Source organism: Hyla sarda, chromosome 1 (assembly GCF_029499605.1).
Source record: "Hyla sarda isolate aHylSar1 chromosome 1, aHylSar1.hap1, whole genome shotgun sequence".
Lineage (NCBI taxonomy): Eukaryota > Metazoa > Chordata > Amphibia > Anura > Hylidae > Hyla > Hyla sarda.
The window spans coordinates 264,344,232-264,361,919 of NC_079189.1; the positions used below are offsets into that span (position 1 = coordinate 264,344,232).

General features: G+C 44.2%; 1 protein-coding gene across 5 annotated transcripts in view; it reads left to right on the forward strand.

Annotated features, from left to right (window-relative positions):
* Positions 1-17,688, forward strand: part of LOC130368159 (uncharacterized) — a 143,717-nt gene that overhangs the window by 88,233 nt on the left and 37,796 nt on the right. For all 5 annotated transcript variants that reach the window (XM_056571536.1, XM_056571538.1, XM_056571532.1 and 2 more), the window contains exon 6: positions 13,348-13,417. In XM_056571536.1, coding sequence (XP_056427511.1) covers positions 13,348-13,417 — 70 coding nt within the window. The remainder of the gene's footprint in view (positions 1-13,347; positions 13,418-17,688) is intronic.

Consider the following 17,688-nt stretch of genomic DNA (forward strand, 5'->3'; position numbering starts at 1 on the left):
TTTTAGGTGCGGTGGGAAAACCGCATATGGGGCAAAAATGAGCCGACCGGAGTCAGCGTTTCACTCCGGTCAGCTCATTGCAATTAATTACATACGGGACCGCATAGGGGAGCGCAAGTTTTCAGCTCCCCTGCCGTATGCGGTCCCGCATTGGACAAAACGTAATGTGAACCCAGCCTAACATAGACAAAATATATCTGTGGCAAGGATCTCATCTCTAAGAATTATACAAACTCACATTCTATAATGAAGTCCCTACCAATGTAATTGCCTAACAGTGCTGAAAATCATGTTAACATGTAATGTACTGATGAACTGTAAGGATACACATCTTCAATGTAGCTATCTATGTCAGGCGGGGTCAATTCAAATGTACAAGGCCTGAGAGCATATGTTTTAGTGGTAGACCAAGTGAGCTACAGTGCTAGTGTTGGTCATTTTACAGCTGTAGTTTAAACTCCAATAGTAGAGTTTCATTTATAAAATAAACATCACACAAATTTGTGGTGGATTTACAAATGAGTCTATTATTTTGAGCATTTTTCTGTTTTTTTTGCTTTATTTGTAAATTACAGTCAGGCTAATTCCACTCCTAATTTTGGCTAAATAATTACCAAAATTCCAAGAATATTCCTAGGTGCCATTTGAAGTTTGTCCCTAACTGGCTGATAGGAAAACAATAGGAGAACAAAAAGGAATAAATCAATTGAAAAATGCACACAACATTCCATTAGATCTTTTAGGCCTTATGGTATATTCACACATGTAGATATAAACTGATAATCCATCAGTACAGATGAATAGTTTGTTTATACAATATGTGCATGGATTTAACCACCACAGAGACAGTCTTCCAACACATTTCAAAATTGCGCCGTTTGAAAGTATTTGCCTTTCGGTATGTCCAAAGTGCACAATTTATAGTTACATTTATTATGCACCCACCTCATAAGTGTTTCAGGTACTATATAAATAGCAAAGATTCATGAAAATATTGTGCTATCCAGGTAATATCCAGGGCAAACGGGCACTGTGCCTATTGTAAGTAAAAGAAATGTGGCCAATGGTCAAAGATTTAGGAACATATAAACTTAAAGAAAATACTATAATAAAAATAATAATTATGTTAAATATTTATCGCACATGATAAAGAATGGAATTAAGCATTGTCAGTGACAGTAATATTAATAGGACATGTATGAACACATAGTAAATACTAGAGTAAAAGTATTTCAGGTTTTGCCAATCATTCGCACATGAACGAACATCACAGGACCCGCCATGAATTGACTCTAAACACGGCACAATTCTTTGATATTCTCACAAAGGGGGGCCTTATACTTAATAAACAGGCAGCATTCTCTAGAGATGCGGAGACACGTGACTGTAAGCTAGCAGCTTCTCGTTACACATACGTAGCGGCCCTCACATCTGTAGCAATGTGTAGGGCCACACCATAAAGAAACTGCAGGTGGTATAAAAGTTTACAATAGTGGCTCTATAGCAGTCCATTCCTGAAATAACAAACACAAATCTGTTGCTTATTACATGAAAAATGTTTAACACTCCCTTATTTGTTCAGCTTTTCTATTTGTTGCTGAATGATTTGTCAACACATCCAACTCTTCAGGGTTATATTGAAAACTTTAAAATAACAAGCATTTCGTTGCTTTCAAAATAAGCAAAAATTTTCCTAGATCTGTTTTATGTTAAAAATGTCAGTGTGATTACGGTGTTTCCTGTATAGTGCCACTGTGTGGAAAGTGTTATGGTAACAGTTTTGGGGCGCCAGTGAAACGGCCACATTAAAGACTATGGATTGGCCTCATGCCCTCTCAAAAACCTTAACGGGGTAGAAAAACAGTAATGTGTTTCAGGGTTGCTCCTCTTCAATGCACCTTGGGTCTCTGGGGACCCCTCTCAAGTTCACCTTTTAGAACACTCAAGGCAGAGCAGATTTTAGACACTGCAAAACTAAAAAGTATGTACCAAAATACTGTAATGTACTATATAGCAGGACTTCTTTGTTTCACCATCACAGGAACAAATGCCACACAACACTAAATAAAAGCTATATCGACCACCCGTGTTTATACCCATCAATGCCAGCAAAATAGCACCAAGTAACACACATAATATCCCCCCGCACCAAATACCACAGTGCAGTACAAAATATTTCCTGTGCAAATGATTGGCAGAACCTGAAATACTTTTACTCTAGTATTTACTGTGTGTTCATACATGTTCATACCTGGGCATGCTGGGGGTTGTAGTTTTGCAACAGCTGGAGGCACCCTGGTTGGGAAACACTGGTGTATATGTATGGTGTGAGTGTATATGTGATGTGTGTATGATGTCTGTCTATGTGTGATGTGTATGTAATGGATAATGTGTGTATGATGTGTCTGTGTGATGTGTATGTAATGGATAATGTGTGTATGATGTCTATGTGTGATGTGTATGTAATGTATACTGTGTATGATTGTCTGTGTGATGTGTATGTAATGTATGATGTCTGTGTGATGTGTATGTAATGCATGATGTGTGTATGATGTCTAAGTGATGTGTGTATGTAATGTATGATGTGGGGTTGGCAGCAGCGGGTGTATGTATGATGTGTGTATATGAATGGTGTGAGTGTATGATGTGGGGGGGCAGTGGCGAGGGTGTGTGTGTATGTATGATATGGGGGCAGTGGCTGGTGCATGTATGATATGTGTATGCATGAATGTTTTGTATAGGAGCGGACTGTCACGTCGGGCATTAGGGCAGTTGTGCCATCTAATTTTATTTATCTTTAGTGGCACCCGCACTAAATTGCACCCCCAGAATCCCACCCCCTTCATACTCACCCGCCAACCAAGAGCCCCACGGATGCAGGCAAACACGCCGGAACCAAAACTACAACTCCCAGCATGTTGGACCATAACCTAAACTGTAGAACTATAAAGTGTAACCTGCTGGGAGTTGTAGTTTTGGTTCGGGTCAGCTGCAGAGCCATAGGCTGCATCAGGGCATGCTGGGTGTTGTAGTTACTAACTGCAATTCCCAGTAGTCCTTGACACATCCTATGGCTCTGCAGCTGACACAAACCAAAACTACAACTCCCAGCATGTTACTCAATAACCTTAACTGTACTACTATACAGTGCAACATGCTGCAACACCCACACAACCATAGACTGTATCAGGGCATGCTGGGTATTGTAGTTATCTAGTAACTAAATGCAACTTCCAGCATTTTCTGACACAAAATGCACCACATAAACTGGAGAAGCAGAACACAGTAACACATAAGTCCCTATTGAGACTGAAAAATAGTGATTAAAATATTTTAAAAAGTGCGTATATATGTGAATAAGCCCCTTTCCTAATAAAAGTTTCCAATTTTCTTTAAATAAAAATAATGTACAAAATAAACATAAGAGGTATCGCTGCATGTGGAAATGTCCAGACTATTAAAATATAATTAAACCGTACGGTGAATGGTGTAAATGTAAAAAAATAGTCCAGAATTGCTCATTTTTGGTCACTTCATATGAGAAATTTTTTATAAGGTGATCAAAAAGTTACATCTAGACTTTTCTGTGGTTGCCTCGGGTGTAAGAGGATCTACAGCTCTCCCACCGCTAATAGCCTGGCATGCTGCGATCGCCTATTAAACCATTAGATCACCGCTGTCTAAGTTGACAGCAGTGTCTAAAGGAATCTTATAACCATCCCTGGTGGTCTAGTGGGGTGGATCGTACTATTTTGGTTGAAATTATTTTATCTACCAGGACAAGTGGATTTTCTTGAGGGACAAGTAGATTGTGTCCAACTTTAGTCCCTTGGACAAGTAGTTTTTTTTTTTTTTTTTAATTTCCACACCCCTGACTCTAGTAGTTACTATGTGTTCATACATGTCCTGTTATTACTGTCACTGATAATAATAGATTTATGTATTATTATAGAACATCATCAATATAGTATTTTCTTTTAGTTTATATGTTGGTAATATTGGTGTGATACAATACAGGAATATGGGTGCACTACTGTGGTAGAAGTATACAGTGACATTGGCTATCCCTCAACACTGATGTTAAAATTGAGACCTTCGCCAGCATATTCCTATATAAAGGACCTGCCAGAGCCCGCATACCAACGCCGAGGTTTCTCAAAATGGCGCGGGACCTAACGCTAATCCTACCTGTGCGTGATAAGCAAAACGGGGGCCAGTGGGCAATTACGGCAGCATTCGGTCGACTCACAGCCTCCTCCTAGGTACTGAGCACACATGCAGTGGGAGGAGGGAGGCCAGCTGCAAGCCCCACCTGAGTTGGGGTTGAGCACCTCCAGCCATTTGAGACCACGTTTTCTGTTGTTTGTTTAAATTTTACACTTGGAGGTGTGTAAACTCCACAGTTAATGCGCCTTGAATATCTTCCAGGCAGCATTAGGGTAGCACCTGTGAGGCCATGCACCTATATTAGCCAACTCAGGTGGGGCTTGCAGCTTGCCTCCCTCCTCCCACTACATGTGTGCTCAGTCACGCTGGAGGGTACCTGGGAAGAGGCTGTGAGTCGACCGAATGCTGCCGTAATTGCCCACTGGCCCCTGTTTTGCTTATCACGCACAGGTAGGATTAGCGTTGGGTCCCGCACCATTTTGAGAAACCTTGGCATTGGTGTGCGGGCTCTGGTATGTCCTTCATATAAGGATATGCTGGCGAATGTCTCAATTTTAACATCCGTGTTGAGGGATAGCCAATGTGATTGTATACATCTACCACAGTAGTGCACCCATATTCCTGTATTGTATTATTCTAATTGTTACACATCCACACAGTCTATCTTGTGTAGGATTCTATTGTGGCACTTGTAGTCCGCTGCAGGCATCCTCCATTGTATGCATTTTTATGCTGGGGATCGCCCCTAGCAATGGACTACAAGGGCAGGATCTGCTCCCCCAGTATAAATGCACAACCGCATTAGGGGTTGAGCACCTCCAGCCATTTGAGACCACGTTTTCTGTTTTTTGTTTAATATTTGTGTGATTGTATTTTTTTTTTTTCCCCTTACATTTGGAACAATACCTGTTTGCAATGTATATTATTGGGGATAATGTTTTCCTGAATCTTTGTCATGTATACAGTACCTAAAACACTTATAGAGCAGTGTAAAAATAATTGTAACTAAGTTTTGAACTTTGAGAATATCATGGTTTACAAAGAAAGAAAACAAAATACGGAATGCTCCAAAGGGAAACATTGAAACAGTTTGTAAGGTTGCAAACTTGTAAGGTTGTAGACTTCAACCTAGAGACACAATATTAAGCAGTGGTATTAAAGGACATCTATAGAGCAAAATAACTTATCCCCTATCCGAAGGATAGGGGATAAGTTATAGATCGCGTGGGTCCGAGCGCTGGGGCCCCCCTCGATCTCCGGTACAGGGCCACGGCAATGTACAGGAAAGGGGGCGTTCCGTCCCCGCATGACACGGCTGCCAACACTCCCCCTTCATTGCCCCATAGAGATACATGGAGGGAGCGTGTCTGCCGCGGCTTTCTGCTGGGGACGAAACTTCACTTCCTGCAGACTGCCGCGGCCCCGTCCAGGAGATCCCGGGTGCCCCAGAGCTTGGACCCCCCGCAATCTATAACTTTATCTCCTATCCTCTGGATAGGGGATAAATTATTTTGCGCTGGAGTACTCCTTTAATATTATGTTTGATGGGGCATATCAGTCTGTGGTATTAATATTATAGCTCATGGGACACAATATTAGAGGGTGGTATTAATGTTATGGTTCATGGATCTCTATATTAGGAGGCTGTATTAATGTTATGTCTGATGAAACACTATTAGGTATGGTATTAAAGTTATGCAATGTACGCTACTATAAATAATCTTCTTTAGATCCCAAGACACTAAATAATTCAAGATCCCTTACATACAGGCCTCTCTATTCATTGATCTAGCCCCTACATACACATCTGTTACTTTTAGGGGTGTCTACTGTGAGAAATGGGGGGAGGGGGGTTGACTGTTGCAAAATGCTTTGTTTATACAGCTGTTCTGGGATGCGGCTATGTATGCTGGTTTTTCAGGGTTTTTTTAAGGGTGTAATAGAAAAACCTGCATGTACCAAGTTGTCACTATTCTGTGGAATGTGTGGCTTCTGTACAGAAAAAATGTGCTTCTGTTAATACAGCTTGATTTGGATATAATTTTTTCCTTACATTTGGAACAATATCTGGTTGCGCTGTATATTATTGGAGATATTTTCCCAAATCTTTGTCATGTATACAGTACCTAAAGCGCTTATAGATCAGTGTAAAATTATTGTAACTAAGTTTTGAACTTTGAGAATATCATTGTTTACAAAGAAAGAAAACAAAACCTAGAGTGCTCCAAAGGGAAACATTGTAACAGTTTGAAAAAAGACTTCAACCTAGAGACACAATATTAGGCAGTGGTATTAATATTATGGTTGATGGGACATATCAGGCCGTGGTATTAATATTATAGCTGCTGAGCCCCAATATTAGGCTGTGTTATTAATGTTAAGGGTCATGTATATCTATATTAGAAGGAGATATTAATATTATGGCTGCTGAAACATATTAGGCGGTGGTATTAATGTTATTACTGATGGGGAACAATATTAGGTGTTGTATTCATGTTATGGCTGATGGGGCCCAATATTAAGAGGCTGTATTTATATTATGCCTGCTGAAACATACTAGGCGGTGGTATTCATGTTTTGGCTGATTGGGCGCAATATTAAGAGGTAGTATTACTTTATTCCTGTAAATGGTATTTAACTTTACAAATGTACAAAATAAAACCTATTCTATGAAATGTGTTTGATATATGTAGCAAAAACTATATAAAAGACATATAGTAACAGTTTGAGTTTGAAAAAAGGACTTTAACCTAGAGACACAATATTAGACAGCGGTATTAATATTATGGTTGCAGGGACATAATATCAGGCCGTGGTATTAATATTATAGCTGCTGTGACACAATATTAGTCAGTGTTATTAATTTTATGGGTCATGGAACACTATATTAGAAGGCGGTATTAATATTATGCAATGTACGATGCTATAAATTATATGTTTTAGATCCCACACTAAAATAATTCAAGATCCCTTACATAGAGGCGTCTCTATTCCTTGATATTGACACATATTGTATAAAAAAAAACTTTTCAGCTGTGATGATGGATTATCAGATTATATCTACATGTGTGAATATACCATAAAAGTAGCTGTTCCTATATAATGTGATATAATTATTTATATAACATTCTGTGCCAACCTCTGTGGAAAACCTGATACAAAATTTATATATATTCACACGTTCTATAAAACATACATACTGAGCAAATGTTTCTATATAATGTGTAATGAATGCCGTGACTACGATTCCTGTGTGAATATTGACAGAAGCGAGAACAGCTGCCGTAGAAGCAGTCTGCTGCCAGACATGTTCATATTACTTTGCCCATTTACCCCCCCCCCCTAAGGAGATTACTTCACTGGCTGTGGGAGAAAAGGGGGGCGTAAAGCTGTGCGGGGAGGAGGGTCGTAGGACATCTCGGAACATGTTTATATAGTTCTATAAACAGTCAGACATTTAGGAGATTAGGACAATGACTGTGGGCGAAAGGGGGCCAGCTGTGCAGGGAGGGGGCGTGACATGACGTCACAAAGGGACATGACATGGCGGCACAAAGGGGTGTGGTAACTGTCACTTTACTTTCGGTGGGAATGTTGACGAGAAGTTTCAGGGGGCGGGGCCCCTGTTACTTTACTTCCGGTGAGCGGTTTGACAAAAAGTATCCCCCCTTCACTACTTCAGTGTTAGGGCTCGCTGGCGGGGCTCCTTGCCTCCTCCTGCTGCCAGCCAATAGTCTATCGGCGCACGAACCAGGGGTCACTGATTCTCCTATGAGCTCTGTGCGCGCGCTTTAGTGGGTCAGCTAATGTACTCCTTCGTCTCTTCCTCCAATGGGGTCCATCTGGGTGCAGAGACGCACATGAGGACCACTCTGCCGTGTCTGATATGGTGGACAGCTTGGTGTCAGCCATCAGGGACACTTAATCTTGAGGACCCAAGAACTTCTGATCCTGATCCAGAAATGTATTTTCGACGCTCATGGCGTTCACCCAAGGTTTTCAGTTCTCATGCTGAATTTGACGCTGTGCTAGACGCGGCTTGGATGCATCCGGATAGACTGTTTCAAGGGACCAAGAAGATCCAAGCTCAGTTTCCCTTCACCTCAGGATCTGATTTTCTTGTGAAAGACTCTGTCGGAATTTGATTCTCCGGTTCGCGTCTGTCCAAGTTGATTACTCTCCCTCTGGCGGATGCAGCGTCCTTTAAAGTGGTTCTCCGGTGCTTAGACATCTTATCCCCTATCCAAAGGATAGGGGATAAGATGCCTGATCGCGGGAGTCCCGCCGCTGGGGACCCCCGGGATTTTGCACGTTGCACCCCGTTTGTAATCAGTCCCCGGAGCGTGTTCGCTCCGGGTCAGATTACGGACGACCACAAGGCCGGCGGCGTGTGACGTCACGCTCCGCCCCTCAATGCAAGCCCACGGGAGGGGGCGTGACAGCTATCACGCCCCCTCCCGTAGGCTTGCATTGAAGGGCGGAGCGTGACGTCACATGCCACCGGCCTTGTGGTCGTCCATAACAAACACGCTGCGGGGACTGATTACAAACGGGGTGTCGCGTGCAAGATCCTGGGGGTCCCCAGCAGCGGTACTCCCGCAATCAGGCATCTTATCCCCTTTGGATATGGGGATAAGATGTCTAAGTACCGGAGAACCCCTTTAAAGGACAACTGTAGTGGAACACTTTTATATTTTCCCGGGCCTCAAAAATAAACTTATACATACCTTCCTACGAGCCCTCGTTGGTCCGGCACAGGCCTCACGGTCCGGCAGTGCTGACCTCATTCCACTTCCTGGGGACAGGGACGCCGCAGAGACGTCGGCGTATCACCGGCCACAGTGATGTCCCGCCCCGGCCTGTGATAGGCTGAGCCCACTGTCATGTAAGGAGCTCTACCCAGGACTGTATCTATAACAAGGGGGCATCCTCTCCGTTTAGAGGAAAGAAGTTTTCTACACCAGCACAGACGGGGGGTTCTTTACTGTAAGAGCAGTGAGACTATGGAATTCTCTCCCAGAGGTGGTCATGGGGAACTTTGTAAAAGAATTTGAAAGGGGTCTGGATGCATTTTTGGAGAGTAAGAACATTGCTGGTTATGTAAATTAGAATTATAGGGACAGAACGTTGATCCAGGGATTTATGCTGACTGCCATATTTGGAGTCGTTAAGGAATATTTTGCCTTCCTCTGGATTAACTCTGTAGCGACTCATTAGGGATATAGGTTGAACGTGATGGACTCTGGTCTTTTTTCAACCTTATGAACTATGTTACTATGTTACAGTTGTCCTTTAAGGATCCGGCAGACAAGAAGATTGAGAACTTGGCGAAGTTTGCCATAGAAGCGGCAGGTTTGCCCTTGTTACCCATGCAGAAGCAAAAAGGTAGGTATCCAAGGCCGTCTCGGTTTTGGCTTCTCAGCTGCACCAAAGTATCCTGTCTGGCGCTCCTCAGGAGGACTTGGGCGGATCGTCAACTCTCTCTCTTAGGCCAGGGACTTCCTCGGTTTAGCTACTTTCGAGTCCGCACGATGTATGGCCTTTGCCTTAGGGGACTTTGCGATTTTTGCGGTTGCGATTCGTCGCTCCATGTGGCTGAAGGCGTGGGATGCTGATACTGCTTTGAAGAAATCTCGGAGTTGCCCTTCTCAGGTTCTCTGCTTTTTGGGAAACTGCTAGATGAGATCATTTCTGAAGCTACTGGAGGTAAAAGCTCTCTGCTGCCGCAGTACAAACCCCACCGCTCCGACCCCTTTTGAAAGAAAGCTTCCTTTCAGTCCTTTTCCATCGGTTTCTCAGCCAAGTTCGGTAACCGTAAGCCTTCCTCTTCGACCCGTATCCTTTTCTGGGGTTAGAGGACGTCGGTCCCTTTTCCGGGTCATTTTGCTAGCGCAGGTTCAGGACTCCTGGGTTTGGGACGTCATATCTGATGGTTACCGGATAGAGTTTTTCTTTTTCCCAGGTCTTTACTTCCGATCCCATTCTCCTCGTTCCCCTTCTTTGGCGGCAGCCTTTCAGGTCGCTTTGAGTACTCTCCTTGTTCAGTGGGGTGATTGTTCCAGTTCTCCAGGGGAGCGTTTTTTTTTTGCGGTTCTACTCAAATCTGTTTGCAGTCCCCAAGAAAGGGGGCTCTGCTCGCCACATTCTGGACCTCAAGTTGCTCAAGCACCACTATCGGCTCCGCCACTTTTTGCATGGAGTCTCTCTGCTCGGTGGTCGTGTCAATGGATCAAGGGGAGTTTATTCAGTAGATATCCAGGACGCCTGTCTGTACATTCCCATTTTTCCCGCCAATCAGCGATTCCTCCATTTTGCTGTTCCGGCGGGTCACTTCCAGTTTGTGGCTTTTCCCTTTGGACTGGCCACGGCTCCCAGGGGTTTCACGAAAGTTGTGGCGGCAGTGATAGCCATTCTTCGGGCTTGGGGTATCTCGATACTCCCTTACCTGGACGATCTTTTGATCAAAGCTCTGTCCCAAAACTTGGAGAGCCTGTGAGATTGGAGATTTCACTGTGCAGACTGTCTGCCTTCGGTTGGGTGATCAACCGGGAAAAGTCCCACCTTTCCTCCACTCAGTCCCTTGTCTTTCTGGGTCTCCTTTTCAACACTGTGGCTGCCCGTGTTAGTCAACCGCAGGACAAGCAGCGCTCACTGTCGGAGGGTGTCCGTCAACTACGGCTCCCTCCCCCCTCCTGTTCCGATTCGCTTCTGCATGGAGGTGCCGGCCATGGAAGTGGTTCCTTTCGCCCAGTTCCGCTGTCTCCCTCTCCAGCTGGCCATCTTGGCCCGGTGGGACAAGTTGCCGTCCACTCTGGATTGCTGGATTCTTCTGCGCCCCTATAATTTGTCGGTCTCTTCTGTGGTGGCTCCACTCTCCCCTCCTTCTCCAGGGGCGGTCGTTTCTTCCCCTCCACTGGCAGGTCGTCACGACCGATGTGAGTCTCCTGGGTTGGGGAGGTGTGTTTCGGAACCATGGTTGGGTCGCTGGGCGTTTCAGATGCTCGCCTCTCAATCAATCTTCTGGAGATCCGTGCCATTTTTCTTTGCCACCTCCATTGGGAGATCCTCCTTCAGTGTCGACCCGTTCGAGTCCAGTCGGACAACACCATGGCGGTGGCTTAAATCAGCTGCCAGTTCAGCACACACAGCTGCTCAGCGATGGAGGTCTCCAAGATTCTTCTCTGGGCCGAGACTTGAGTGCCTGCTCTCTCCGTGATTCACATCCCGGGTGTGGAGAATTGGGAAGCGGACTATCTCAGCCGCTCCTCTGCGGATCCGGAGTTCGCAGATCTGCGCTCCTTGGGGGACCTGGACTTTGATCTCTTTTTCGTCTTGCAACAACGGACAGGTTTCCTGCTTTGTAGCAAAGTCATGCGACCTTCTCGCGGTGGACGCGCTCGTAATTCCATGGTCGTCCTCCAGTCTTCCCTACCTCTTTCCCCCTCTGCCTCTTCTGCCCAGGGTTCTAAGGAAACGCAAGGTGGCCCCAGACTGGGCCAAACGCGTGTGGTATGCCGACGTTACACGGCTGGTTGCCGACGTACCTCTGCGTCTTCCGGTTCGCCCCGATCTGCTCTCTCTGGGTCCTCTCTACCACCCCAATTTACTGTCGCTGCATTTGATGGCGTGGCGGTTGAATCCGTGGTGCTGCGGGCTCGTGAGCCTTCCTCGGCTAGGATTTACCACTGCACTTTGCATGCCTATTTCAGGTGGTGTGTGGCTCAGTCTGTCTCTCTGGTTATCTTTTCCTTTCCATGTCTCCTTGCCTTCTTGAAATCTAGTCTGGATCAACATTTGGCGCTCAGCTCCCTAAAAGGTCAAGTTTCGTCTCTTTTTCTATTTTCTTTTAATGGCCGTTGGCTTCCGACACTCACGTCTACACCTTTCTGCAGGGCGTGGCCCATTTGGCTCCCCCGTACCGGTCTCCCACCCCTTCTTGGGATCTCAACCTGGGGCTCGGTGTTTTGAGGGAAGCTCCATTTGAACCTCTTCATCCTGAAGAGGTTCAAATAGAGCTTCCCTCCAAGCCTCACTTTGCGTTCTTTCCTGGAAGGTCTCCTTCCTCCGCCATTAGGAGGGTCTCTGATCTGGCGGCTCTCTTGTTGCTCTCCCTTCTTGGTCCTTCACCAGGACAAGGGTTTTTTTCGGCCTCCTCCCTCCTTCTTGCCCAAGCTGGTCTCCTCGTTTCACGTGAACAAGGAGATCATTCATCCTTCCTTCCTTCTGTCCGGCTCCTGCCAAGGAGCGTTCCTTCCATTGTCTGGATGTGGTTTGCGATCTATCTTCCAGTCACCTCTTCTTCTTTCCGGCAGGTTGACGCTTTCTTTGTGATTCCGGAGGGTCGTCGCAAGGGTCTTCTGCCTTCCAAGGCGACCATTTCGTTCTGCCATCTCGGAATCGTACCGTCGTAAGGGGAAGGTCTCATACTTTCGGGTGACTGCCCATTCCACACGTTCTTTTGGGACTTCTTGTGCGCTACGCAATAGGGCTTCGGCCTTGCAAGTTGGCAAGGCGGCCACTTGGTAGTCTTTGCACACCTTCTCCAGATTCTACCAGGTGCACACGTTTGCGTCCGCTGATGCTGGTTTGGGTCGCAAGGTGTTACAGGTGGCAGTGGCTCAGTCCTCTGCCTGATTCTATTTTGGGTACTTTTTCCCACCCCGGGGACTGCTCTGGTATGTCCCGCGGTCTCTGTCCCCCCAATGGAGCTGACCGAGAAAAGTAGATTTTTTTTATGCTTACCGTAAAATCCCTTTCTCGGAGGATCCATTGGGGGAACACAGCACCCACCCCTTTGTTTTGGTTACTATGGTTCGGTTTTTCTGTCCAAGGGGCTGGGTTCTGTTCTTTTTTTTTTTGTCTGGTTCCCTTGGACACCTGCTGGGTTTTTCTTTTCTGTCGGTCCCCTCCTACTGATTAGCTCAGAGTCAGTAGGGTCAGTCAGTATCCTCCCAGGAGGGGCCGACTTCTTTTTGTATGCCTAGTGGAAGCAAGATATACCCACAGTCTCTGTGTCCCCCCCCCCCCCCCCCCAATGGTTCCCCCTCGAGAGATTATACGGTAAACATAAATCTACTTTACCTTCGCACAAGGTTGATACTTTTCCCTCAGATTTACTACCACAAGAATCCACAGGATGTACAATAATATAATGGATGTTGATTGTTTTTTCTATTCTAGGTTAAACAGAGATCGGACCAAATCTGCACCACTTTAATGCGGTATAAAGAAGATAATCCTTATCGTAATGGTAACACTTATTTTTTTTTTGTATCTTTTAAAGGAGAAAGAGAGAGAGAGAGATATGGATATAAAATATAAAAATCTCTATGAACCTCTGTACTGGACAGAGCAGACTATACGTTGTGACACATGTGCACATCTTCCAGTTAATAGCATTGTTCTTAAAGGGTTACTCCACTGGAAAAAAAAAAATTCTTTTAAATCAACTGATGACAGAAAGTTAAACAGATTTGTAAATTACTTCTATTAAAAAATCTTAATCTAAGCTTCTCTATGCTCCACAGGAAGTTATTTTCTTTTAGAATTTTTTCTGTCTGACCACAGTGCTCTCTGCTGACACCTCTGTCCATTTTAGGAACTGTCCAGATCAGCATATGTTTTCTATTGGGATTTGCTCCTACTCTGGACAGTTCCTAAAATGGACAGAGGTGTCAGCAGAGAGCACTGTGGTCGTGACAGAAAGAAAATTCCTGTGGAGCATACAGAAGCTTAGAAGTACTAGAAGGATTAAGATTTTTTTAATAGAAGTAATTTACAAATCTAATAGAGAGGGACTCGGCACCACCTAGACTAGCACTGGGATAAAGCGATCTATTCGGATATAGCAGGCTATTTGGTCTATCAGTGTCTTCCCTTGCAACAGCTGGAGGGACTTCAGTGGTGCTCAACGTATAAGACAAGTCCATACAAAATGCAAGCAATAGAAGAAGGTAAAAACGGAGCAACTTACCACACGACCCAGGTATTCTATGCAAGTGGTTCTTTATTCCAAAGCTTCAACCATGGAAGACAAGCAGGGGAGAGTGAGGGCGGGACGCGGGGGTATCCACTCGGTGACGGGACAGTTTGGCGTCTGAGCGCTTCGTCAGACCGGGATAGTGAGGTCACAGGAAGGGGAGTGCTTTAAAACAGGTAAATCCTGATGACGCTGCAGGTCATTGGTTCTTAACTTAGATACAAAAGTGTATAGTAAAACATGTTATAGTAGTTAACTACATAATGCTGTTCGCATAATAGGAAGTTGCTTTTAATGTTTGTATAAGAGTGCACCATATTCCTGTTTTTCATTAAGTCCTAGGGGACCAGTGGCATCCGTCCGGATGATCCACCTGGCTTCACTTCTTAGGAGATGTTGGTGTCTGTTCACACCTCAAGGGGCGTTTTCTACACGTTCTATTCCGGCAAATTTAATATCATCAGGGTTATTGTTATGGTGTGAGCACATGTGGGCGATAAGACGGGGAGCCCCTACTCCAGTAGTTAATGATTTTAGGTGTTCCCTTACTCTATGATAGAGGGGTCGAATAGTCTTTCCCACGTAATATTGCCCACATGCACAAACCAGGCAATAGACCACGTAATTTTTCTTGCAGGTGAAACATTTTTTCAACTTAATGTCATGCCCACCTAACTTGACTGTTACCTTTTAAATTATTTTTACATTGTTTGCAGGAAACGCAAGCAAGATTGCCTACAGGGCGAGAATCTGTTAACCAATTAGTATTGGGTTTTTTAAGCCTTTTCTTTTTGTTATAAAAATCTTGAATAGTTAAATTTCTTCTGAGCGTTACTATGGGATTCAATTCTGTCAGAGACTTGAGGTCTTCGTCTTGTTGTAACATAAACCAATGTTTTCGGATTGATTTCTTAATTATTTCATTCATGTTAGTATTTTTGAAGGTAAAAGTAAACCTAGTATTGTTGTTTTTTGTTTTTTTGTGATTTCAGTAAAGAATGTCTTGGGATTTGGTCCACGGTCCTTCTAGCATCTTTAAGTTCTTTATCTGGATATCCCCTCTTTTTCAGCCTGTCCTGTAGGGCGTCCGTTTGTACCTTATATTTATCAGGGTTATTATTAATTCTTTTCAGTCTGATGAACTGACTTTTCGGGATCCCATTTTTTGTGTGTGTGGAATGGGAAGAGGCGTAGTGTAGTATTGAATTTCAGGATGTGGATTTTCTAAATTCCGACGTGACGATACAATCGTCAATAATGTCTATTTGCACATCCAGAAATTCAAGAGACTTATTACCAAAAGTGTACATAAAAGTCATAATCATGTCATTTACATGATTAAGATGATGTACGAATGCATCAAACTGTGCCTCTGTTCCATCCCACACCACAAAAATATCGTCAACGTAACGCAGGAAAAGTTTAATGTGTTTTACAAAGGGGTTACTGGTGGTAAATACATACTTAGCTTCTAACAAAGCGAGATATTCGCAAAGGAACAAGAGATGGGCGTACCCATGGCCAGAAAAAACAGCAGAAAAACTCCTACCAGAAACCCCATCAAAACCCAAATGGTATATCCTGCCAAAAACCCATAAAGCTGTAACACCTCCCCCTGGGCCACCCATAGTGGCCAGAATAGGGTCCCTCACTTCCTACCTGTCTGGCTATGTAGATAGGCTCATATCCCCACTTCTTCCTCATATTCCATCCTATCTAAAAGATACTGGAGAACTCATTTCAGCCATGGACATTTTCAATTGGCGAAATACCGACACCTTGGCTTCGATTGACGTAGAGAGCCTGTACACCCGCATTCCTCAGAGTGCGGGTGTGCAGGCTCTCCGTCAATTTCTTACTGCATCAGATAAATCCCTAGCCTTTATAGAGTTTGTCACGGAATCCACTTCATTCATTCTAAATAATAATTGTTTCCAACATGGCGAACAGTAGTTCAAAGAAAGGCTTGGGACGGCCATGGGTACGCCCATCTCTTGTTCCTTTGCGAATATCTATCTCGCTTTGTTAGAAGCGAAGTATGTATTTACCACCAGTAACCCCTTTGTAATACACATTAAACTTTTCCTGCATTACGTTGACGATATTTTTGTGGTGCTGGACAGAGGCACAGTTTGATCCATTCGTACATCATCTTAATCATGTAAATGACATGAATATGACTTTTACGTACACTTTTGGTAATAAGTCTCTTGATTTTCTGGATGTGCCAATAGACATTATTGACGATTGTATCGTCACGTCGGGATTTAGAAAATCCACATCCAGAAATTCAATACTACACTACGCCTCTTCCCATCCCACACACACAAAAAATGGGATCCCGAAAAGTCAGTTCATCAGACTGAAAAGAATTAGTAATAACCCTGATAAATATAAGGTGCAAACGGACACCCTACAGGACAGGCTGAAAAAGAGGGGATATCCAGATAAAGTACTTAAAGAGGCTAGAAGGACCGTGGACCAAATCCAAGGACATTCTTTACTGAAATCACAAAAAAACAAAAAACAACAATACTAGGTTTACTTTTACCTTCAAAAATACTAACATGAATGAAATAATTAAGAAATCAATCCGAAAACATTGGTTTATGTTACAACAAGACGAAGACCTCAAGTCTCTGACAGAATTGAATCCCATAGTAACGCACAGAAGAAATGTAACTATTCAAGATTTTTATAACAAAAAGAAAAGGCTTAAAAAACCCAATACTAATTGGCTGACAGATTCTCGCCCTGTAGGCAATCTTTCTTGCGGTTCCTGCAAACAATGTAAAAATAATTTAAAAGGTAACATAGTCAAGTTAGGTGGGCATGACATTAAAGGAGTACTCCGGCGCGCACTTTTTTCCTTTTATCCCGTCCGGGCTGCAAAATAAAAGAAAACACACTTTCTCTTACCTGCCAACGAGCCCCCGGAGCTCCGGTACAGGTGTTCGGTCCCCGGGCTGTATTCTTCTTACTTCCTTTTAGCCCGGCACGTCACACGGAGCTTCAGCCTATCACCGGCCGAAGTGGGACATCGCTGCGGCCGGTGATAGGCTGAAGCTCCGTGTGACGTGCCGGGCTAACAGGAAGTAAGAAGAATACAGCCCGGGGACCGAACACCTGTACCGGAGCTCCGGGGGCTCGTTGGCAGGTAAGAGAAAGTGTGTTTTCTTTTATTTTGCAGCCCGGACGGGATAAAAAAAAAAAAGTGCTCGCCGGAGTACTCCTTTAAGTTGAAACAATTTTTCACCTGCAAGACAAATTACATGGTCTATTGCTTGGTTTGCGCATGTGGGCGATATATGGGAAAGACTTTTCGACCCCTCAATCATAGAGTAAGGGAACACCTAAAATCATTAACTACTGGAGTAGGGGCTCCCCGTCTTATCGCCCACATGCTCTCACACCATAACAATAACCCTGATGATATTAAATTTGCCGGAATAGAATGTGTAGAAAACGCCCCTAGAGGTGTGAACAGACACCAACAACTCCTAAGAAGTGAAGCCAGGTGGATCATCCGGACAGATGCTACT